Source organism: Typopeltis vanoorti, chromosome 1 (genome assembly GCF_054136105.1).
Source record: "Typopeltis vanoorti isolate ZY-2024b chromosome 1, IOZ_Tvanoo_1.0, whole genome shotgun sequence".
Classification (NCBI taxonomy): Eukaryota; Metazoa; Arthropoda; class Arachnida; order Uropygi; family Thelyphonidae; genus Typopeltis; species Typopeltis vanoorti.
Genome location: NC_143549.1, coordinates 38,480,966 through 38,507,814, shown reverse-complemented (window position 1 = coordinate 38,507,814; position 26,849 = coordinate 38,480,966). Strand labels below are relative to the sequence as shown.

At 34.2% G+C, this 26,849-nt stretch overlaps 1 protein-coding gene across 1 annotated transcript in view; it reads left to right on the top strand.

Annotated features, from left to right (window-relative positions):
- The window catches only part of IKKepsilon (I-kappaB kinase epsilon), a 406,399-nt gene that overhangs the window by 42,660 nt on the left and 336,890 nt on the right, over window positions 1-26,849 (top strand). The window contains exons 3-4 of the mRNA XM_090415707.1: window positions 9,277-9,417; window positions 21,576-21,705. Of these exons, the coding sequence (XP_090271833.1) occupies window positions 9,277-9,417; window positions 21,576-21,705 (271 nt within the window). The remainder of the gene's footprint in view (window positions 1-9,276; window positions 9,418-21,575; window positions 21,706-26,849) is intronic.

The window sequence follows — 26,849 nt, the reverse complement described above, 5'->3', positions numbered from 1 at the left end:
TCTGTTATAGCTCATTACCAGGTGCCTTTTACGATATCGAAGATATTTAATCAACGGAGACCTTTAGAAAACTTTAGAAAAGGCGGCTGGAATTTCAGATTTCATCGTCATTACTGCATTATCGAGCCTTCTATCACTTCCAGATGTCTGTTGGCATGACGTGAATCTGTGACCTTGAATCGGCACGACACATTGGAATTCCTTGCATCTATGATTGGAATCGAGAGCCAGAACAGCGTCTGGGTAAAGGCGACGACAAAATCAAAAGTGTGCGCCTAAGCGCAACAAAGAGCCTTCTCAACTACCTGCGGGAAAAAGGAGCCTCGATCTATCAAACAATCCTTCCTCTTTTTATTCTCTTCCTTCGACCTTGGAACTGCCACTGATTCATTTCCCTGAATTTTTTTTGGAAGGGCTTTCCCAGCCACCTTGATGTCGCTGCATTAAGGCGTGAAATCCCATGCATACTTAACCTTCGCGATAGTGATTGTCATAGGTTAATCCGTCTGGAATATTTCTTTATCTGGAACTTTCCTTTGTCACAATTTAATTTACACTTAATTTTCTTTGTTCTTTACAGAAATTTGGTGGTTAGATTATTTAACAATTCACTTAAAAAAAATATTTCCATATTATTAACATAAAAAAATTGCTAATTAACCACAAGTATTTTGTATGGATTTTCGTTTTCCAGTAAAATCGGCATATAAGGAATTGTTGTACAAAATCCTTCTATGTAAGATTTTACACAAATGTATGGGTTTTTCACTTTTGACTGATGAGATCGGTGAAGGGTGCTCTACTGGGAGCAAACAAAGAATTGAGTGTTAAGAAACTTCTCATTCAGTGGAAGAGCATTCTATGGTGGAAATCTGTATGCTTGCTCTCTTGTTTGGGGGAAAGTGCCTTTTTTGGTATAGTAAATATGAAGAATATTAACAGCAAACAGAATATGATATGATTTTTATTGAGTTCAAAGTGAATGCTCAAGCTTGATTAGATTAATAAGGTAATCACAAACATCAACATCAATTTCCTGATATGTACCCTCAAGGTGTGTTCAATTACAATGACAGTACTGCATGATTAAGTTTACACTATTCAACAATTTTTATCCAAATCAATGTTATTTGCGAGCACTCCAATATTGTTATATCTAACATTCTGTGCTTCTGAACCATTTCTGAATCAATCCACCCAGACCTTGGTCTTCCTCCAGTTCTCTTTCCTGCCATCTTGGCATCAAACACCTGTTTTGCTAACCTTTCTTCACCCATTCTGTTTAAGTGGCCATACTACCTTAGATTAGCTCTGCTGACACATTCTTGAATGCTGCAAAACTCAAACTTCATTTCAAAAGTTCTGCACACTGCATATGCGAAGGAACGTATGATGTAATAGCTTTCACCTTCACTTGTTGAAGGAGAAACTGTTACATCATGCTAGCTAGATAAGCAAACATGTAAAAACATCGCATACTCCGTTTCTGTTTCTAGTGTTCTGGTTCCACAAAATAAAACTTCAAGATGAAAAAAGAATCTGACTGTATTGTGCAGTGATCATGATAATGCAAGTTCTCATTCTTCACACAAAGTATCTAATCTTATGGAAAAGTATGTATGGCAAGTACTCCTCTCTCTCTCTCTCTCTCTCTCTCTCTCACACACACACACACACACACACACACACACACACACACACACACACGCCATCCTGACATGAACCTTTCCGACTTCAGTTTTTCCCAATTTTGGGAAATACTTCACTACTATTAATGATATTACTACTGATTTCACTAACTTATCAAATATAGCAACAAAAATGGTTTGCTGATAAGATTACATTGCATATGTAAACATTGGGCAGCAGCAGTGATAAGAAGACAAAATGGAGATTATTATTATTATTATTATGGATATCTCCATGGAGTCAGTAGACTCAGTCAGGAGACCCAAACTATTAAAACAATATCTATCATATCTCTTCTTGAATTCATTTGCATTCCATTCATATGCATTCCACTCATTCACCACCCTGGAGGGTGGTGAATGAGTGGAATGCATTTGAATTCACCACCCTCCAGACTTTGCAAAAAGTCTGGAGGGTGGTGAATCAGCGAACCACACTTTTCCTTAATTTCCATTCCTGGAAATTAAGGAAATAAAGGATGACCTCTTGTTCTTTCATCACTATCACACAGCGGAAACATTTCCCCTGCATCAATCATATAAAAACCTTTTAGTGATTTAAATGTTTCTATCATATCCCCTCTTCTCTGCCTATCAATCAACCTCTGCAATCCACAAGCTCTCAATCTGTCAATGTAGGAAGCATTTTTTACATCACTCACCACTCTCCTCTGAACCCTGTCCACAACCTCCTAATCTCCAAGGAATCCAGGTGACCAGACCTGAGCAGAGTAATCCAAATGTGGAAGTATCAATGCTTTATAAAGGAGAATAATAACCTCTTTATCTCTGGATGTTAGTGTGTTCCTCAATAACCAAGTAAACCTATGTGCAATCTTTGGACACCTTAGCAAGACCTTTAAATGTATTTTTTTAAATATATGTTTTTAACCTTTAAATGTATTCTCATTCATTGATAGTCATAAACAGATGGATTTGCCTTCTGTCTTTAAAACATTTGGTAGATACTGTATCTTTGTGAGTTTTCAACTACTGAAGAAGTAATTTTTAATTAAGAAGAAATCTTAATAAAAGCAAAACATTTTAGAAGGTAGAATTGAGAATTATTATTTGCTTTTTAGAGTTGAATTGAAATTAAACTTTACAGAAGTGTAATGAGAGTTTCACAGTTCAAAAATACATGTGATATAAAACTTCAAGGGTGGTAATCTGCATAGTTCTATAGTGTTTATGTTAGGATACCAATATCTATCTATTTATGCATATAAAACAACAGGATGTGGTGTGGTAAATGGAAAAACTGAACTGATTCCCAATTTCTTGTCACTGGTCTGTAAAGGGAAACAAATACCTGGAATTTACCTAGGAAACATACCTTATGTGGATAAGAGCTGGGAAACACTAATTAAACATTTCAAGCAAGTATTAGGAAAGTGGGCAGCAATAAGAGCCTCTGCCTCCACAAGAGGGAGAGCAATAATTGTTAACCAAATAGCTACCAGTATCCTTTGGCATACATGAAAGATTCTCACACCACCATTGCAATTTATCAAACAAATACAGTCAACCATCTATCGATTCATATGGAACAAAACAAACTGGCTTTCCTACTCCTAGCTAAGTACTTCTCTCAAAGAAGGACGACAAAACTTGACCTCCATTGACCACAGGATAACAACCTTCTGCACTTGCTTTTTCCTTAATACCTACAACAGGAAATGGCACACAACCGCACCACCAAATATATTTTCAGTTCTTCCACTAGAGGTCTCTCTTTCTCCACAACTTTAAAAATGATGAGTGCATGTGCCAGCAAATCTACAAAGATGCCCTTCAAAGATGGAAAAAGTTAAACCTCCAGCACACAGTGAAGACAGCATCCCTTCCGGAAATCCTCATGGAACCCATCTTCTACAACAGCGCTTCCCAAACTGTGGGCCGCGGCCCACTTGGGGGCCGTAGGTTTTGTTGAGGGGGGCCGTGAAATAATGAAAACAAATTTAAAATATTTTAAGACTAAGTATATTTTTTTTTATTTTAAAAGAAACGTATTTAACTTTTATTATTTATTATTTCTTTTTTGTTATTTTTTATATTTTAATGGAAAAATTCACACATTGGTGTTGGTTCACAAACTTTTCTTCCTACGTATTTTGACGCTTAATGAATATTAGTAAATATTGCTTATTTATGTTTCATTTCAAAGCAGTGGTTAATTGTATTTACTTCGAATGCTCTCCAGGGAAGCTCCAAATCTTCCTGTCCCTTTCATCACACGTTCGTAATCAGAGACTGTTGATATTGACTTTATATACATATCAAAACTCGTTTTATATTATCACTGTCATCCGAGCTAGTTTTCTGTTACCAATAAAAGTTTCGCATATACTTCACACATGAAAAAAAGCTTAAACAAGTTCATGTGGGGATATAGTAACTCGCTTGCAGTGGTAAACAACACGCCCTCCCTAAGAGGGCGTGTTGTTTACCACTATACTGCAGAGGCAATAAAAATAAGTACTTTTATTATGCCAGTGAATAAAGTATGAGGAGTCTGTGTAATATATATAGATGTGTGTGAGTTCGATTTCCCAAGGCAGCAATAAAATTCAACCGAACGTGTTAAAATTCGTAAAAGTGTTAAAACTAAGTAATATATATATATATATATATATATAATGAATGTTATGGCAGTTTCACATATGGAATTTGGTTGAAGAGTTAGCATTTCAACTCAATTGTCAGCTATGCTTTTATCTTTCGGTTGTGCGATCTTTTGTTAATACCGCACCAATCATATGCGTTTTAATAACCTGCCTTTGCTGTCTGTTTCACGTTAGGCTTAATTACCATAAAGGGAGAAAAGTCACAAAAGTGAAAACTGTTCCTGGTCTGGGGATTCCCTTATTCAGGTAATATTCACTAATTTCATGTTATCAGCCTGTGGTGTGCCAGTATCGGTAAGTGGTGATATTATTTGATCTATTCTATGTTAAAAAAATTTAACCATGAGATGGATAAGTGGCTGATAAGAAATAAAAAAAAATCCTGCGAACAATCAGAAGAAGCAGAAACAGACTCAAAAAAAGGACAGTATTTCATATTTTACCAGAACAGCCCGCATCGTCTTCAGAACCAAACGGTAAGAGGCAAAAAATGTAATATATGCATTTGATTTTTGCAATATTCGCTGTGTATGTTTTGTATTGAATATAAATACAATAAATATCATAATAATATATCTCTATTACGATTTTTTTTTCGAGGGTGGCCGTGAAATGTTTAAATTTTTGCAAAGGGGGCCCTGACATCCAGAAATTTGGGAAGCACTGTTCTACAACATGACGATAATGAACCCCATCACTCAGAAAGAGATTTTCTTTCCTCCATGGAGTTGCCGAGGCGTGAAGGTCTTGGGTGACATTCTTTCTCCAAGCCTCATCTGGCACTTTCCAAAATCACTCGCAGACTTGGAATACGGAAATCAGACTGAGCAGATACACACTGTGAAATCTACTTTTCATGCTACTATGTCTGATAGCATAACAGAAGAGGGGCTCAGTCCTCTCGATGCAGAAGATGTAGTGCCTATCTTTTTGATAAAAACCAACAATGCATGGGAGAAACTTACACCCTGCATATAAACAAAATCTACAGCACTATAATACAACAGTCTAACTAAAGCACTTTAGAAAATCCTGCATCATCCCACCACACACTATTTACTGGCACCTACCATATTGCACAAGAGCCATCAAACCCAACACAATTATTCAGTGGAGAATGTGGCACAATGCGCTGCCTGCTCCAACTGTATTGCAGAAATTTAACCCAAATGTTTCAGATAACTTCTGCTCCCAATCAGGAGCAGAACAGGCAGTCATCCCCCCCCCCCAACAAAAAGAAAGAGGGGAAAGATATTTTTGTGCTTAACAGTGTGAATAATGAACATTTGTTACTTCCATGTAAATATGTAATATTGTCTTATAGCTGCTGTTATTTTCTTATAAGGCATAGTATCATGTCAAAATTACTGTTATTCTTAGGTAATTTATCTCAACAATCAATGAGCATGTAACCTCTCTGCCTGACTGCAGAGAACCAAAACTGGTTAATCCTGTATGTAAAATTGTTATTTTTAAATTTTTTTTAAAAAAAGAAAGTAATTTGTGTGTATTAGAATAGTAAGAAAAATGGAGATATGAAGTAACATCAAATCCTTCATACTACTAAAAATTAAAATAATTATTAATAATAATCATGGTAATAATCATGCTTTGTATATACAGTAATATATATATAATGGCAGATAAAATTCAAAGTAAGGATTCCATTACCCCAGTGAAAAGAAGATGCATAAACTCATTACATTGAATTCTATGAATAAAATTAGTACACTTAGTGACAGTGGTGTATTAAACACTGAGAAAAGCTGCAGGGGATTACCTTACATGACCTGTCATTACAGTTGTTAAAAAGAAAAATAAAATTCTAAGTGAAGTGAAAAGCAATGCACTAGTTAATACTATAGTTATCTGTAAGCATGACAATCTTATTGCTAAAATGGAGAAACTTTTAATGATGTAGATTGATGATCCACCTGGTTGGTATGTTTCCTTAAACTGAGAAAAAATTTAGAATAATTTTTGTAATTTTTTCCTTTGTGAAAATTATTCATATTTTTTGTTTGCATATCTGACATAAATGTTTTGTTTACATCATTTATGCACATATATGACCGCTTAAAAACATTATTAAACCATTACATTTATCTGCAATGAAAAAAAGAAAAGATTTCACAGTCATTCATAATACGATGAAGCTGTTATATAACAGTACTCTGGGGCCTAATACCTTGTATGACTGGGATATGTCTGTATGTATATATAACAGTAGTGTGGAACCTAATATGTCATATGACCAAGAATGTCTATATGTACATGTAGGTAGTTCTCACTTTAAGAATTTTTTGGATTGGAATTTTTATTTTAAATTGTGCGCCGTGAAGGCGATTAGGGGCATGTATAGGGAATTACGCAGTATATAATGACATAATGATCAGTTAGAACAAGCCTCAATCATCTCATGTGCCTTGCTGACACAAATGTGTTATTCATACTTAAATATAAAGAGCCAATAGGCATGAAACTCTCTGATTCCAATCTTTGAGTTTCTTATTCGGTTTTAAAACAATGTGGGATTTAATATCCCCTTAATTTAAAAAAATAGTGTTATTCATAGTTTTCTTCAATTACACCTCATTTTTTTTTTAATATTTTTTTTTTATTTTTAACTATAACCCTTTCACTTTTCCAACAATGTCAAAAAGAAGCAACAGTGCAAAACCAGAAAATGAGCAAAAGAAAAAAAAGAAAAGCAATTACATTAGAGAAAAAATACAACATTATTACCAGCCATCAAACGTGTAGCACTGTTAAAGCTCTTTCTGAGAAATTTTCTTTCTGCTTCATGGTTTGCACCATTTTAAAGGATAAAGAAAAATATTTGAAAGAAGTGAAAAATGCACAATCTATGCAGTCTACATGGTTGCGTAATAAAGAAACATGCAGTATAATTCCTCATATGGAAAAACTGTTAACTGCTTGGATGAGTGACCAAACTGAATGATTAAACATGCCTATTACCTATGCAATGATTTTTACTAAAGCATTAGCCATTTTTAAAATATTGAAAGACCAAAAAGGGATGACTGCTATAAAAAGCAAACTAATTGGCATAACATTAAAGTACAAGGTGAAGCTACAAGCGATGATAGTGAGGCTGCAAAATCTTAACCAGAAAAATTAGAAGAAATAATTATAGAAGGAAATTACTTGCCATCGCAGATTTTTAACATCGATAAGCCAACCTCTTTTTTTTTTGGAAACAGATGCCTGTGAGAACCTACATTGCAAAAGAAGAATCCTCAATGCCAGGTTTTAAAGCATCAAAAAAGATTGCATCACTCTATTAGAAGAAGAAAATGCTGCTGGCAATTGAGTTAAAATCCTTATTTGTGCATCGATCAGAAAATCCAAGAAGCTTAAAAGGAATTAATAAAGATACTCTCTTAATAATATGGAAAGCGAATAAGAAGGGCAAATGGAAGTTTTGGAAGGTAATGTTAATGAGCTGCTTCAATCTCACCCTATGGAACTTTCACCCAATGATCTCCTTGAATTAGAGCAGTGTTTCTCAAACTTCAGACATCTGCATACCTCTTCTTAAATTTTCATTACCAAGTACCCCCTTATCAAAATAATAATAAATAAATAAAATATATTTCATTGTAAATGTCTATTTTATTTGAATAAAATATTTATTAAAAAATTACCGTATTTAACGAACAGTCCAACAAATGGCTAGTGAAACCAGAGCTCCAAACAGACAGCAATGGTAGGCCAGCAGAGATAAAGCAGCTATGAAGATGTTCATATGATTGGTGCGGTATTAACAAAAGATCGCGCTACTAAATGACAAAGGCAAGCCGACAGTTGAGTTGAAATGCTAATTCTCTTCAACCGAATTCCTTATATAATATCTGAATGTACACATTCACTATATATTTCTTAGTTTTAACACGTTCACTCAAACAAAATCATATGTTGCCAGTGCAACATGTGGTTTTGCTCAAGTCTAATACAGCATTTTATGTGGAAGGGGACATATGATTCATTTTTATTCCATGTCTCTAATTGCACTGTTTGTTGAGAAACATATTACACAGCCTGCAGATGTCTCAGTATACCTTATTCAGTGATACAATAGGAAGTTTTACGATCTTGAACTTCACGGATACATTAAATTTTATTCCATGCATTAATGATGCATAGCTGAAAATTGCCATGGACCCCTGAAGACCTTTCATGTACCCCCAGGTACGTGAAAGGTCTTCATAAAGGACTCTTAACACTGAATTAGAAGAACAAGAAAGAAACAAAGAAGAAAAAGATGAAGATAACGAATATGAAGCTCCCACTCGGTTTGTCACTTTAAAAAGCCTTTAAGAAGCATTTAAACTTCTTGAAAAAGTTCAAGCAATCTTTGAATCACAAGATTCAGACTTTGAACGATTTAGTAAATTTTTCTGCAAAATGAATAATGTTTCTGCTTGCTATTGAGCTATTCTAAATGAAAAGAAGCAAAAGGCAATGAAGCAGCTGACACTTGAGTCCTTCTTTAAAAAAAAAAAAGATGCACCGAAGCTTCCTAATATATCTCCTACTATCCTGATGGCTGCTGATTCACCCGGTGATATAGAAATGAGTTCATTTTTTTTCAAAGTTTTTTTTTATAATTTAAATTTTTCTTATGTTACTTTTTAAATATGTAAATCTTTGGTCAGTAAAGTTTTTTCTTATTATTTAATATATATTTTATATATTCCTTCTTATGAACATAACTCTTGCTTATAGCATTATTTCTAAGGCAAATAAACTCCTACGAACTGTCACTAGGAACCAATTAATTCATAAAGGCTGGAACTACTGTGCGTGTGCGTGCGTGCGTGTGTGTGTGTGTGTGTGTGTGTGTGTGTGTGTGTGTGAGAGAGAGAGAGAGAGAGAGAGAGAGAGAAAGAAAGCTTAGTGCTAGAATGATTCAATAAAAAAAAAAAATTATCTTTTAGATGACAGGAGAACCAGTTGCTGTCAAGTGCTTCAACCGGTTAAGCCACATGCGTTCAGAAGATGTTAAAGTTAGAGAATTTGAAATCATGAAAAAGCTCAATCATCAGAACATTGTAAAAATGTTAGCTGTTGAAGAAGAGGTATGTATTGTATTGTACTGTATTGTATACCTGCATTATAATGATAAAACAAATCCTTCCAAAATATATTAACATTTTATTGTTCATGCATTCTTGCAACTGCTGCATAAATTACCTGAGCTACATGCTTCTGATTGGAGTAGTTGGTTCTTTATAAGCTATGCAATGGACAGTAGTGTTGGTTCCTCATCTCCAGTGCCCATCATGTTAATACTCAAGTAAGTGATTAGCGAAGCCTTGAACGATCATGTGAAATCTTTAGATCACTTTTGTATTGCAGTTTGAAGGACAGTGGGGCATTGTTTCCTTCATTTGGAAAAGATCAAAATTCAAGAGGTGAATTTGGATCTTATCCAAATGTGAGAGGAAATGAATTCGGAGTTCTCTGTATTGAGAAAGTATTATTCAGTGAGTTCAGAAATGCTGGGTCAGGAAAACTGGAATGTTTGAGCATTGGGAGTGTAAATCCAGGCAACCCTAGAGGTAAGTAAGTGGGAGAGAGCGATCACATCATGCTGAATGTAGCTCCTTAAGTTGTTAAATTTTATGGGATGCAGTAATACCCCACCTTACGACACTTTGCTTTAAGATGATCGGAGCATACATTGCTTTTCAGTTATTATGGCCAATGTTCATATATATTATGTTGCATTCGCTCCTATGGCACTTTTCAATTATGACCAATACCAGTATAAATGAATGGACGATGCATTCATTTATACAACTGTTTTAGCAACATGATACTTCCATGAATCAACTGATGCATAGTTTATGCGAACCTGTTTATTTATGAACAACGTTGCTTGCTGGATCACTCAGAGTTTTGGTGTTTTAAACTATTTTATTGCTGTTAATAATGGCAGATAAAATTCAAAGTAAGGGTGCTGTTGCTTCTGGTTAAAAGAAGACGATGCTTAAACCTATTATATTAGATACTAAGATTGAAATTCATAAATTTAGTAATGGCATATTGGACAGTGAGTTACAATGTCCAAAAGCTCAATTTCCTTGCATTTGTTGTTGAGCCATAGTTCTTTTGCAATCATACATTCTTTCCTGATCTCCTTGTTTAAGTCCTTGTATTCAGGACAATTTTCGTGTTTCTTTCTTTCCTCCATCATTTTCAGTATCTTGTCATTCATTCATTCAGGGTTTACTCATCTTCTCAAATTTGGGAATTGTTTGTTTTACTGCCTCTTTTTTATGCCCTCTTTAAATTTCTGCCATCTATCCTCAATCTCATCTTTAGGGTAAGGATACTCGGTAGAATCAGGAACATTGACGGCAGTGAATTGTGCCAGTTTCTTTAAAAATTTATCTTGTATTTCTTCATTTTTAAGGGAGCCAAGATCATATTTTTATAAGTTTCATTGTTTTCTTTAATTTTATTGCTGCTTTAATGACCACAGGGTTTTTGTCTGATCCAATATCAGTCCCCAGGTGTTTTGGCTTGTAAGATGTTATTCCAGAATCTTTTTTTTTTTAATCATTATATAGTTGATCTGGTTCTTATCTTATCTCTGGGGCTTTTCCATGTGTAAAGTCTTCTGGGAGGTTGGCTAAACAAACTATTTGTTATTAACAGATTATTTTCTTCACAGAACTGTATTAATCTTTCTCCTCTTGTATTTCTATGTCCCAGGCCTTGCTTTCCCATGCAGGAAGAGATCTTTTCTGAGCCTACTTTAGCGTTTAAGATCTCCCATAATGATAGTTATGTCATCTGACTTTGTGTTCTTTGTTAAGTGCATTTTGAATGCCTTCATAGAAATGTACATCTTCATCTGGGTAATCAGAAGTAGGTGCATATATTTGGATGATAAAAATATTAAAGGTTGAGCTGTAATTTTTAATGCAATTGCTCTGTCACTTATGGGCCAAAATCCAAATAAGGATTGGACAATCTTATTTTTTAGTACAAATGCTACTCCATTCCTATGACTCTCTCTGCATGAGTATATAACTGAATGACCCTTTCTGTTTATTTTTCCACCATTAGTCCATTTGATTTCACTGATACCAGCAATACCAGTTTTCATTACTTCAAGTTCGTGTATAAGATTATCTGACTTGCCAATTTCATATAAGGTCCTTACATTCCAAGTTGCAAGCCTTAAGAGAAGATTCTTGGTTTTCAGACATGAAGGATTAGGACAGGGTTTCTCAAACTTTTTCTACGACGGAACACTTCACAAATCCTGAAATTTTCATGGAACACCTTGATTATTTTGTAATATATTAATGAATAAATAATTGGTAACTTAGCTGACTTTTATTATTAATTAACTGATAATTAATTATTAATGAATAATTGCTAATTAATTATTAATTAAACAACAATTAAACCATCATTAAATTAATTTGTGCTGATTTTCATTGATATATCCTATTCTGATCACCAAAAATTTATATTACAAGTACAGTACTTACGAATGAATGCAGGCTTCTCTCCTGTGTGCTGGTTTTGTAGGATAGGTAAATAAATATAAATAATAAATAAAATAAACAAGTAAATCTAAGCATTAAGAAAAAACAAACATTTATTGTCAAATGTTAATTATGAAAAACAAAACACATAAAAATAGTAAAACAAACTAGGGTATATAAACGTATAGTGCAAATTAAGTTCTTAATGACTACTATGTTTTTGGGTCATTGAATTACAAATTCTTTTGATATCAGGCACAATATTAGAAAGTTGAGTTCTCATATTTGGGATAGCATCGAGTCTGCTCCTGGACTTTGATTTGGTTGCAGCATAATATGAAAAACCTGCCATAATATGAAAAAACATAAATATGTTGTTGTAAAAGGAAGTAAAACAAGAATAGCTAGTTTTGACATGCTGGGGTACTCTCCTGTTAAATTTGTCCAGAAATCATTTATTGGCAGTTCCTTGTATTTTTGTTTTAAATCAGAGTCACTAATTAAGTTGATTAGATTTTCATAATCACTTGCGCTGAAGCCTGCTGGCTTAGCTGTCACTGTAAATGGATTTTGGAAAATATTGCAAAAGAGTTAATTGCAAGTGTTCCAACATTACGTTAGAAACTTCTTCATTTACTTTAGAATTTTTTTCAGTCAAAACATGATAGGTGGGAAAACAATCAAAATTATTCTGTTCAACTGTAGAAATCCAGAATCGCAACTTCCTATCAAAAGATGCAATTTTATCTTTTGTATTAAAAATTGTAATATTCTTTCCTTGTAATGATAAGTTAATTTCATTGCACTTTTGTAAAAGTATCTGCCAGATACGCAAGACTCATCAACCATGAAGAATTTCTTAATAATTCTATAAAAGTTTGTCCTAAATTATGTGACGTCAAGAAGACCATTAACTCAATACGAAGTTCAAAAAGCCTCAATAATGCTTTTCCTCTGGATAACCATCTCACTTCAGTATGCAATAAAAGTGCGTTATGTGCACTACCATTTGCACCATTTCATCGTACAAAAGTTTAAATAATCCGGATTGAAGTGTCGAGATTTAACATAGTTGATCATTTTTACGGCTTCATCCAAAATACTTTTTTAAATATGTAGGAATTCTTTCTGTTATTAGTGCTTGTCTATGCAAAACAGTGACTTTTGTTGGCTCTTGTAGCTACTTTCAGGATACATGTTACAACTCCCTTCATCTTTCCTACCATTGCTTGAGCACCATCTGTACAAATATCAATACACTTCTCCCAACCGATTTCCTGTTTTGTAATATAATTATTAATACAGTTGAATATATCTTCTCCGGTAGTTTTTTCTTGTAGATATTAGCGCGAGTAAATCATTTTCAATACTTTTATCAAATATGTAACGAACAAACACTAGTAATACCACGGGTCCTGCGACATCTGTAGATTCATCCACTTGCATTGAATATTCACTGCAAAGTCTAAGTCGATGAATTAGCTCTTTCTCTATGTTAGCAGAAAGATCTTTGATGCGGCGTGAAACAGTATCATTTGATTATTGTACTGCATCTATTTTTTTTATCAGCCTGCTCGTTTAACATGCATGATACAGTGTCTTTCACACAAGGCTTAATGAGTGTCTCACCAATTGTATGAGCTTCACCATGAAGTGCAATGCGGTAACTCACACGAAAATATGCCTCTGTTGCATTTTCAGTTGTAGCAATTGTAGCCATTTGAAGTTTAGATTTTTCTAGCGAGTCATGTCGTCTCTTAAACAAAATTTATAGATTTTCCTTTCTAATTAGTGTGTTTTGTTTCGAAGTGCCTACGAAGTTCAGCTAGAGCCAAAGAACTGTTTATTAGTATTTTATTACATAAAACACACATTGCATCAGGGGCATATGTATTGTCAATACACATACATCCATAATTTAAACAACTTTCATGGTATACTTCCATTTTGGTCTGTTCTTAGATGACAATTGTTCTTTAATATTAGCTTTTGAAGAAACCGCAGTTTGCAATTCCATATCTTCTCCAATCATACAAGTAGATGTGTCAGCAGAAGTGCTTGCTCCTCCTTGTGTTAAAGTTCCTGTCTTTAAACAAGAATCCATGGGTAATTTTTGAATAATATTCAAATTCCAATATTTGCCAGAGCTATAATAAAAACAAAGAGAATTGTGTTGTAAGGTAACTTTAGTATGAAAAACAATAAGATTATAAATAAGAAATGTCGAATAATATAAAAGTAAATAAAGGGGATAAAAATTCCTTATTATTATACAGGCAGTATGCGAAACTTTAAGATCGAAAACTACGATCTAAGAGTTTCATGCCGACGAATCCAAGCGTAAGTCACCACTTGGTAGTACCACACCAAGGCAACTCGAAGCAAAGGTGGAGCAAGCTCCCTCACTATCCTTGATATTTTCTCATAATGTAAAAACACACAGCTCCCAGGAGATGTAATACTGCTTTACGTTATGAGGAGAGGTCACTACCCAGACTGGTTTCAACCTTTTTTGAGGTCTTATTAGTGAGTAGCTAGACCTGGATGATATCAAAGTTTAAGTGAAAAGAACTTATATACTTTCACTATACGAATGCCAGAAAAGTAAAAAATATATTATAACATATTATATATTATATTATAACTAAGATGAAAAGCAAACGGCTATTTTTTTTTCTGGCGAAGTTAATTAAATGAAGGGGATAAAAATCCCTTATTATTATTATACTGCCAGTATGCGAAACTTTAAGATCGAAAACTACGATCTAAGAGATTCGTCAGCATGAAACTCTTAGATCGTAGTTTTCGATCTTAAAGTTTCGCATGCTGGCTGTATAATAATAAGGGATTTTTATCCCCTTAATTTAATTAACTTCGCAGGAAAAAAAATAGCTGTTTGGCTTTTCATCTTAATATAAAAGTAAATGAATAATGCAGAAATAGTAAAAAAAGACTGCAACACACAAAACCTTAAGAAAAGTACTAAACTGTGTCAAATAATGTAAAAGCAGTTGTAATAAGAATGATTTGATAAAATGTTCAATAATAAAAATTAAACAGTTCGAAATAAATCAGATATTAACTATAAAATTAGTTAAAAGATTAAGAAGAATTCTTTTTTAAAAGCCGCCATGCCTACTCTCTATATACCGGAATAAAAAGGCGTTAGCTGATTTTTTTTTTTTTTTCCCGAGGGCCGGTTCAACAAATTTACTCGTAAATACCTTTCCAAAATTTTTTAAAGTTCATACATTAACATAATTATTAATAATTAATTGTGGCATAATCATAAAAAGTATTAGTACACTTATGTATATGGTTTGGCATTTGACAAATATAAAATTACATTTAAATTAGTTATCAATCATTGGGAATAATGAAATCTTGTAGCATGTTGTAGTTTCCTCAGACAAACATAATTAAATTAATTTGTGCTTATTTTCATTGACATATCCCATTCTGATCACCAAATATATTTATAATATTATTATAAGTACTTACGAGTGAATGCAGACTTTTTCTCCTGTGTGATGGTAGTTTTCCCCTCCTTTTGTACATCCTAAAGATCTTTGTAGGCTTGAGGTGGATGACTCACTATCTGTTTTGTCACAAACACCTTCAATAGGAGATTTCTTAATACCAAAATTAAACAAAGTGCCTTGTCTCTATTCCTATTACTTTTAAAAAAAAATCATGGCATTCCGGTTTCAGAACGAGCACTTACACACTGCAATACAAACTTGCGAAGAAAGTATTCAGTATTAATAGATTTGCGAACTGGATACAGACTACCTTGATCTTTAATTTCAGTGGAAAAATTTTCTTTACACTTCCTTGCTGATTGGTCACTGGCATTTGCAACGCAGATGCAAATTGCAACAATGGGCAGCATGAGAACATGCTGCCCATTGTTGTAATCAGCTTGCAGGCAATTTTTATGATCGGTCATAAACGGTGGTATTCTCTTTCCCGATTGTTGAAAGATTCCAATGTGTGAAAATTAACGATAATTCATGAATATTTCCATGTTTAAAAATATGCCATTTGGTCACTGACATTTGCTACACAGATGCCATTTCCATCAGTTTAGAAAACTGAGAATATGCCACCCATTGTTGTAATGGGCTTGCAGGCAATTTTTATGACCCCTCATAAACAGCGGTATTCCCTTTCTCAAATGTTGAAAGGTTTCGATGTGTGAAAATTAACGATACACAGATGTTATTAGGCGTTCTGAATATTATTCTCCTCAGAATATTTCCACTATAAAATATTTATTCATGAAAAATGCTTATGAAACTAAAATGACAAATTCCAGAACTTGTCGCGGAACACCTATTCACCTGCCGAGGAACACAGTTTGAGAAACCCTGGATTAGGAAATACTCTCCCTGGAGGGTTTAAGGTATCTTCTCCATATTTTCTTAGTATTATCTGTCTTACATTTCCCAGTTACTTTCTTTTCTTCCCTGTAATGTTTCCAAGAGACAAAAGTTGCAGAGGGTCCAACCTTGTCTCTATTGCTTAAATCCAACATGATTCTCTGTTTCATGTTCACTATGGAAGGTTTTGTGGTGAGGTTCCTGTCTTTTCCATGGTGACTGACCACATCTCTGTTTTGTCTCAGAGCGTTGCAGTGAGAAGATACCTGGACTATGTCACATGGTTTGCTGTCATGCCTTTGTTACCATTGTCAAATTAAATTTTGGTCATCTGTTAACTCTACTATTCCAGTCTTCATGTGCAACAAGGAGGAGACACTCTCCTTCACTATAGCATAAAATGCTGATACCCTTACTTAGTTTTGCATGCCAGTTGAGCCACGGTCCCAGTGTGTGGCCGTTGGCTCATTCTACCAGCTACTTGGAGCCATAAGTGAGAGTTGCATGAGCAGTGGGAACCAATTCCACCCAGCCACCAAATATTTTGATGCGACTACTGAGCAGGCAGGGGTAGACCTACTAATCATATAATAATAGTAGTATGATTACATCCCATATCAAGCAATACATAGTCTTCATTTGAGTTGTAAGTTAGAAGTTAGAATTGAAGTATGTACAGGAAGATGATTTGATGTTAGATCTGGTATCAGACAAGGATGTACATTATCCCCTCTGTTATTCATTATCTATATGGATCACATTATGAAGGAAAGCAGTTAAATCTGATATCAAAATTGGAGATGTTAATCTCAACTCTTTTCTTTATGCAGATGATGTTATACTTTTAAATAAATCCAGTACAAGTCTGCAAGATTCCCTGACTAAGTTGAATAACTGTTGTAATAAATTTGGTATGAAAATCTGAATAACAATGTTATTGCTGATTTTATAACAAGACAAAAACAATGAAAATAGGCAGAAACATTGAAAATATCAACTGCATCGTGAATGGCAAACCTATAGAACAAGTAAAGCATTTCAGCTACTTAGGCACAATTTTTAGTGAAGATGGTAAAATTAAATATGGAAATAGACAACAGAATCAACAAAACTGGAATGGTAGGAAGTCAACTGAATAAATTTATATTGAGTAAGAGAGAAATTAGTCAAAACACTGTATTAGCTGTATACAAGACAGTGTTCAAACCAATTTTAATTTATGGATCTGAGAATTGTGGTAGAAATAAAACACTTTACCAAAGACTAGAGACCACATATATGAGAGTCCTTGCATTCCTCAGAAAGATTAGGGGTGTAAACAGATGGCATCAGTGGTATAGTATATATGGATGTATGGATACCATATATGGATACCATCCATATATAGTATAGTATATATGGATGGTATAGTACTGTACCATATTGAAAATGAGGATTTTAGGAAAGAACTTGACATTGTTAGCATCCAGGAATGTGTTAGCACAGCTAATCTCAGGTTTGTATCGTCACTTAAACAGAATGAGAGAGGAAAGATTAGTAAAACACTTGTTTTATTAATCTCTGCGAGGTTAGCAGGAAAAAAGATGCAGAGGAAGACGAAGATATATGTTGATTGATACATTAAAAAGTGCCTTAGAAGACAGAAATATAAGATCTATTAATATTGAAGTCTTGACAGATAACAGATTGATTTGGAGGGAAATTGTTGATAAGAAGTTAGTAATGATGTAAGTTTTTCATGTATCATAATATCCTGTATACTCCTTGAGTGTACATGTCAGGAATTTGATTATGACGATAATAAGCTTGCTGTCACAAGTATATAAACTATTTACAAAAATGATAATAAACAGAATCACAATATTATTCACAAAGTTTAGCACAAATGACCATCTGCGATACATTGAATCAAAAGAAAAATGCATGCAGAGATTATAACTTACCATTGTATTTAGGCTTTATGGATTATAAAAATCCTTTAATTCAGTTAAAAAACAAGCAGTCCTAATAGGAATGAAGAACCATGAAGTAAGCCAAAATTATGTACAGCTAATAAATAAAATATACAAAAATGCAACTGCTAATATTCTTAATACATGAACACAATAGCCTATTTTAAATAAATAAAAGAGTGCACCAAGGAGATACTACATCACCCAAATTATTCAATGCAGTATTAGAATATGCCCTTAGTGAATTAGATTGGAGTAACAAAGGGATTAATATCAGTGGTAAAAATCTAAATCATTCATGATATGCTGATAATATTGTAGTAATAGCAAACAACAAAAGTGAACTAGAAGAAATGAATGAATTTAACACAGTTTCAAATAAAGTAGGATTATAGATAAACTATGAAAAGACTAAAATACTGACAAATATTGAATGAAACCAGATAACAGAAGAACAAATAACAGTAGACACTAACAAAATAGTGCAAATACAAGAATATGTATATACCTTGGTAGAATTTTTACCTTAGGAAAAGAAGCATTTATGAAGAAATAAAAAAGGAGAATTCTGCTATGCTGAATAGCTTTTGCAAATTGAAAAAAATTCTGTGAAGTAAAATAAAAGTAGAAAATATAACCAAATGTTTCAACCACTGCACATCATCATCTCAATTATGATATATGGATAAGAGACATGGCCAATAACCAAACAAATTCTGAGCAAAATGAGGAAAACTGAGCCCAGAATGGAGAGAGCCATGATAAAAGACAATATAAAAGAATGAAAATGTAAGAAAAGAAACAACGGTGATGTATATAGGGGAAGAGATTTTAAAATTAAAATGGAGATGGGTATGACATTTTGCTCAGATAAACAGCAATAGATGGACAATTGAAAACAAATTCTCATAGAGTAGTAAACACAGTAATATATAAGTAGTTAATATTTGCTTCAACAGTGGTAGTTACATAGGGTAAAAATTAGACAGCATTAATGAAAGGTCATAAATTGATTGGGTTTGGGAGTAATTATTTGACTGATAAATTAGGTAACCATTGTACTTCACTAAAGCTGTCCAACACTTGATTAGAGATATTTGTCTGATAGTGGTGAGCCAGCACTAAAATTTTTAACCTTATGTATATTGTATTTACATTGTAACATTGTGGTTTGAAACATGTTTATCAAGGATATACATGGCTGCTTTGAGTAACACGGTGATCAGAACAGGATGTAAGTTTTAGTTTGCTAACCATTGTATAGTTTGCTCATCACTGTTAAAATTAAGAAGAATTAGAGAATGATAAGAATTCTATCGATATGCTGCAAGTAAAAGAAAGAATGAATATGAAAGAATAACTCTTATAAATGCAGATGGCGATCAGATGCCGAAGAGGTTGTTCAGCTAATGAGTGTCCATTTTGTTAAAAGCTATCAACCTGGTGTACACAACTTTGAGCTCACTGCTACCTCTTCACTGGATATGAAGAAACAAGGTATTAGAGCTGTTGACAAACTGAATAAGAATTCAGCAATAGTGACTGATGCGACATCAGCACATGTGCTAAAAGAGTGTTCAGCTGAACTGGCTATTCCTTTGACCTGGCTGTTTAATATGAGTCTCAGAACAGGGAAGATTCTGCTGGAATGGAAAGAATGTATGGTAATTCCTTTGCACAGGTGTGGTGCAAAGACTGATGTATCCAACTATCAATCAATTAGTATCTCAGGAGTGGTGGTGAAGATTTGGATAAAATTGGTTAGGGCTCACATTCAGAAATGGGTTGACAGTGAATCTCTACTTTGCTATGAGCAACATGAGTTTATTAAGGGAAGGTCATGTTTTAGCACTTGCTCACATTCTATAACAATGTTTCCATTGAACTAGACAAGGGGAATGGATACACCATGATACTTTCAGATTTTGCTAAGGTTTTTGACAGAATACAGCATGGTAGACTGTTGCATAAATTTGAGAATATGGGTTTGGATTATAGAATATATTATAGATAAGAGGAAGTGGCATTCAGGAGATGTGAGTCTTCAAGATTTAAGGTAACTAGTACTGTACCACAAGGATCAGTACGTGGTCCACTGTTATTCAATCTGTACATTAATGATATTGGTAAGGATTTGACAAGCAACATACAGCTATTTGCTGATGATGCAAAAATAGATAGGGTAATCAGGAATGCTGCTGATATATAGTACTTGCAGAATGACTTGAATGCATTGTGGGCATGGAAAAAAGGATGTCAGTTCAATGCCAGTAAATGTAAAGTCATTCACTTTGGCATAATTAGATATCCAATGTCTTATTATATTGGTGGAATTATGCTAGAAGAAACTGATGAGACTGAGGATCTTGGAGTGTTAGTTGATAGGAAGTTGAAGTTCAAGGGCCATGTAGCACAGATTGCAAACACAACTCTAAAGATTATTGCAGTGCTGAAATGAACATTCACATGTAAAGATAAGGATGTCATTTTGCCTCTTTACAAGGCCTTGATAAGATCTCACTTGACTATTGTGTGCAGATCTGGTCTCCTTGTTTCTGTGGTGATTCTGATATAGTGGAGAGGGTGCAAAGGAGAGTGTTAAAAATTATGCTAGAATTGTGGAATATGATTTTTAAGACAGATCGAGAATTGGCAGACTGCAGACACTAGCAAACAGGAGAAAGAAGGGGGTGATATGATTGAGACTTATAAACTTCTGAAAGAGTCATACAGGATTTCAGTTGATGGAATTTTTCACTTTATGGAAGATGGAGAAAGGACAAGAGGGCATCCTTGAAAGCTGAGAATAAATGCTGCTAAGAAGCAGATGAGGGCTAGATTTTTCTCTCATAGGGTGGGGCATGCATGATTGGAATGAATTGCCATTGAATGTTGTGAGTGCAAGTAGTGTGAATGAATTCAAGAATAAGTATGACAGCTGGTGCATGTAGTATGAGGCTTCGCTCGATGAGTCCCTGACTCCCTGGAGGTCTTTCTTAATAATAATAATAATAATAAATTTTGATTTACTGTAATCTATTTTTCAATGACAGTAGGGTGCATTATAAGTGCATTGAATTGATTTATCAAAGTGATATTAACTGCAAATTATTTGGTACTAAGTTATTTTATTTTTCATTTCTTTGGGGGGGGGGAGTAATTTAAGTCTGTTTTTCATCTACTACATTTCTTCCTTTTTTCTTTTTTTTTTTAAAATAATATTTCTAGATTGTTGCTAATATGTGTTATATTGAAATTTAGATACCTTGGATAACAATGATTCATTTCAAAACCAAATCATATTTTAGTCTTAAGGAATTTAACAAACCTGTGCATGTTCATGCATGTGTGCATATATTATTATTTTTTTTTTTTCGCTGCTTTTTATTTTCTGTAGGTTGAAAGTAGGAACAAAGTTCTCGTCATGGAGCTCTGTACTGGTGGTAGCCTTCTGAGTATTTTAGATGATCCACAGAACAGATTTGGATTAGAAGAAGAAGAATTCCTCTGTGTTCTTAAAGATCTTAGTAAGTTCTCGACAATGAATTTAGATTCGTTATTTTGATTAATTCTTTTGGTAATATAATTTGTATAGACCACAGGTGGCCAACCTTTTACGTTTTATGCACCAATTTTTTTTGCATACCAGTTCAGATGCACCATACAACTCTTGTGTCCGTAAAAATTTCCAGTAAAGATATGTTAATGTAGACATATTTAATATAGACATGATATATTGATTTAATATAAAAACAAGACTCTCTCTCCTTAACTCAGACTCAGCCACTAGCTTTCCTTCTGTTTCAGTCTGATGTTGTTTTATAGTGTCTATTAAGATCATGTCTTTATTATGTGGCAAAGTGTTTTCACAAACAGTGCTCAGTGGTTTTCCTGATGAATTCACTATACATAAGAACTCATTTTCCTGCTGTTCATTGAATTCATGCTTACTATCATATTCTGTTTTTATTTTGTACTGTGATGGATAACTGCATGTGAAAACAAGACTTAATTTTCGGAAAAGTAAAACTGCAAATGTTCACAAAGGACAAGCAAAACACAACTCCATAACACACGAGTATCAGTTGTAAACTGATTGAAAAAAACCTGTGATGCATCGCTGTTGCTAATGCTTGTCACCTCAGAATGAAACAAGTGAATGTGCAAAAGATGTGCACGAAACAATAAAATCATCATCATCATCATCAAATGTACCCTCAAGGGGTGTACAGGATATGATAGTACTACATGAAAAATTTACATCATTACTAACTTCCTATCTACAATTTTCCTCCAAATCAGTCTGTTACTTGTCAAGACCAACATTACCAGATCTTATATTTCTATCATCTAAGGCTCTTTTTACCATTTCAATCCACCTATATCTGGGTCTTCCTCTGGGTCGTTTTCCTGCCAACTTGGCAGAGAACACTTGTTTTGCTAATCTTTCCTCGCCCATTCTGTTTAAGTGACCGTACCACCTGAGATTACCTCTGCTAGCACATTCCTGGATGCTGACAATGTCAAGTTCTTTCCTAATATCCTCATTTTTAATATGATATTGCCATTGATGCCATCTGTTCACGCCTCTAATCTTTCTCAGGACTCTCATATCTGCGGTCTCTAGTCTTTTTGTCAAGTGTTTTACTTCTGACCCAGCTTTCAGATCCATAAATTAAAACTGGTTTGAACACTGTCTTGTATATAGCTAATTTAGTATTCAGACTAATTTCTCTGTTATTCCATATGAATTTATTCAGTTGACTTCTTCCTACCATACCAGCTTTGTTGATTCTGTTGTCTATTTCTATATTTAATTTACCATCTTCACTAAAAATCGTGCCTAAGTATCTGAAATGTTTTACTTGTTCCACAGGTTTTCCATTCACAACTGTTGACATTTTCAATGATTCTGCCTATTTTCATTGTCTTTGTCTTTTTATTGCTGACCTTCATACTATATCTGTTACAACAACAGTTATTCAATTTAGTCAGAGAATCTTGCAGACTTGTAGTGGATTTATTTAGAAGTATAACATCGTCCGCATAAAGCAAAAACCTGACATTAACATCTCCAATTTTGATATCATATTTAATATCACTTTCCTTCATAATGTGATCCATATAGATAATGAATAACAGAAGGGATAATGTACATCCTTGTCTCACACCAGTTTTAACATTAAACCATCTTCCTGTACTTCCTTGAATTCTAACTGCTTACTTACCACTCAAATAAAGACTAAGTATCGCTTGATATAATGCCCCATTGACACCATATAACTGTAGCGTATTGAATAGCTTCTCTCTTGGATCCTTGTCATATGCCTTTTCCAAATCGACAAAACTTAAATACAGATTTTGGTTATATTCCCATGATTTCTCCACTATTTGTCGTAAAGTGAAGAATCTGATCCTGACAGCCTCTATTTGACCTTAATCCAGCTTGTTCTTCACCAAGCTTTTCTTCCACAATTCTTCTCAACCATTTCCTAAGTATACTTGCATAGATCTTGCCATTAACACTCAGTAGGGATATACCTCTGTAATTCTCACATTCAGTTTTATTTCCCTTTTTATATATGGGTACTATGAGAGCTCTACTCCAATCGTCTGGAATTCGTCCCTTTGTCAAGGCATTCTGAAGTATGCAGTGCAGCCACTGTAAGACTTTTATACCACCATACTTCAGCATTTCTGGTCGAATATCATCTACTCCTGCAGCCTTTCCACATTTCAAGCCTTTGATTGCTTTTTCTACTTCGAGTATGGATATGTATTTCTGATTGCATGCCTGGTCAGTGTTTTTTATCACTGTGCTGTCATTACTGATTGTTTCATTTAGTAAATTTTCAAAGTAATTACTCCATACTTCAAGGATATCTTTTTCTCCCGTTTTCATGTCACCTTTATCTTCTCTAACTCCTTTTACAGCACTCTTTCCTCCATTCCTAAGCTTGTTCAACAGCCTCCAGAATATTTTGTCACCTTCTTGATATTTATTTTCTATGTTCTTTCCAAAGTCCTCCTATGACTTTTGTTTAGCTAGTTTTATGCACTGTTTAGCTTTCTTACATTTTCTTACATTTCCTCTGTATTCTCTAAGAGCAAAAGCTGACTTATTTGCCAGGAACTTTTGATATGCTTGCTTCTTTTCCTTCACTGCCTCTTTAACTTCCTGTGTCCACCATGGAGTTCTAATTTTTCTATCCTTGCAGACAACTTCACCACAAGCCTCTCTAGTTGAATCAATCAGGGTTTTCTTCAAGATTTGCCACTGAATCTACAAGCTTTGGTTCCTGTTCACAAACTATTTCATTTTTTCTTGAATAATGTTTGTGCATTTTTGTCTACATTTCACATCTGAGAACTGCTCAACTTTTAGTTGCTTTAAAACTTTCTTACGTTCTTCTTTTTCAATATGAAATTAAATTTTATCCTGCCCAAGATTAAATGGTGATCACTTCCAATTTCAAATCTTCTGTGCACTCTGGTGTCCTGCACCAGGGAGAAAACATCACTAACAACAATAACATAGTCAGTGAGACTTTTCTTATTCCTTGCCTCTTCTCTCCATGTGAATTTGTGCACATTTTTATGTTGGAATATGGTGTTAGTAATAACTAGTCCATGTCCTGAGCAGAAATCGAACAGATATTTGCCATTATTATTTGCGTTGCTCTTTTCTCCAAATTTTCCCAAAACATTTTTGTATGTCCGACAATCACTTCCTACTCTGCTATTTAGATCCCCAAAAAGGACCAACTTTTCCTTTTTTATTGTGTTAGTAGCTTTCTCTAGATCCTCAAAAAATTCCTCCCCTTCTACCTTATGTGTGACCATAGGCACAAATAAGTCTCATTGTCTAGTTACCCATTCTCATATTTGTCCACATTACTCTACTTGAGACTGCCTGCCATTCAAGAAGATTAGCCTCGTATTTTGCGTTGAATCCTTGTTTTCCTTGATTGTCATTGCCTAAATATAACATTTTGTATTTATTGCTCAGAAAGATCTCACCAGATTTTGTCTTTTTTGTTTCAGTCACCCCTATTATGTCGATCTGGTACTTATCTAATTCCTCAGCTAGCTCCATTTCTTTGCCATTCAGGCTTCTTATGTTGATAGTACCGATCTTTAACTCTGGTGATGTTGAGTTGTGGTTTGTTTTCAGATTTGTTCCAGTAGCTGACTTTTCGCTGTTCGCCCTGGTTCCCTGGCGAAAACAACGGGGGCCTTGTTTAACCGGGTGACGCCCCAGCCGGCATGAAATTTTGTCATATTGTACCATCATTTTGTATTTTGGTTTAACCAATAGGAATACAATTTGGTTGGCTAAATCCCAAATTCTCAGCCCATCCTCGTTTGTTCAGTATGCAGGTAGATACCCAACAGGGTGCACCACGAGAAGGTGAGGATTGGACATTAGGTCAGAAGCCCTGGTTGGTTCTACGCATCCCTTTAAAGGCTATGTGGAGGTCTTCCCTCAGTTACTTAAAATAATTACCAAGTTTTAGCTTTTTTTCTACAAAATTGGGTTTTAGTTAATACTTTTTGCATAAATAGGCTTACTTTTTTATTATTATCATTGGGGTCCAATGCACCACTTCTCATCATCCAATGTGTCACTTTTGGTGCATGCGCCATAGGTTGGCTACCCCTGGTATAGACTATGGAGCCACTTCACTCATAGAAGATTGGATTGTTCTGTTTTTTCCCTTTTACTTCTGGTTTGATAATATGTTCATTATTAGTTATATTAACAGCAGTCGCATGAAGTATTCTGTTAATAGAAACATTTATGAGGCCACTTTCCATTTTAACCTTTTTAGGTTTGTTTTACATCTGTGGATATCTGTTGGTTTTATTTTGCATGCATGGACTCATTTTTTCTCTCCTCATACTAGTCATTCCTGACTATTTTGTGCTGGATAAGTTTTATTGTAATTTAGTAGTTTGAATCTCCTTGCAAAATTTAATGAGTCATCTCAGTGTTTATTAAAAAAAATGAACCATTTGCAGCTCAAAACATTGCAAAATTATTGCAACAACAACTGGGTCTAGCTGGCTTCAATTTAGTAAACTACAATGTATCCAAGGGATTCTGTTTTAGTTTCAGTAGAATCATAGTTTAAAATTATTCTTTTTATCTTAAAAGACCACTTCTGGCTGGATAGAATTTAATGAGAAATTATTTAGGATTTCTATTAAAATCATTTCAATTTTGTTTCATTCAGACCATTTGTCAGTGGTAAAGGTAAGTGAAAAAACTTATGTCTACAGTACACACGCTGAAGCTGAACATGGCTACACAATCAGTTTTTCATAAATCATGCTATAAGTTTTGATACATGTATAGCTTGTTTTTTACCAAAATAAAAGTATTGTTATTTGATACAGCTCTTTGAATACCTTAAATTTGTTGTGCACATGATAGTTCTTTCTCTCAAAAACAACAGCAATGTTGACATTCAGAAATTTGCCTGTGAACAGTTTCAGCAGTATGTAAATAATTGTTATGTAAATTTTACATAAGCAGTTACTAAACTTGATGTGTATTTGATCATGTGCACACTTAATGGTATAGTGATTTTCATTCTCAGGTGTAAGACTTGATGAAATATGCTCCCCCCCCTCCCCCTTCTTGCTATGATTGGGTTATTTTTATTGA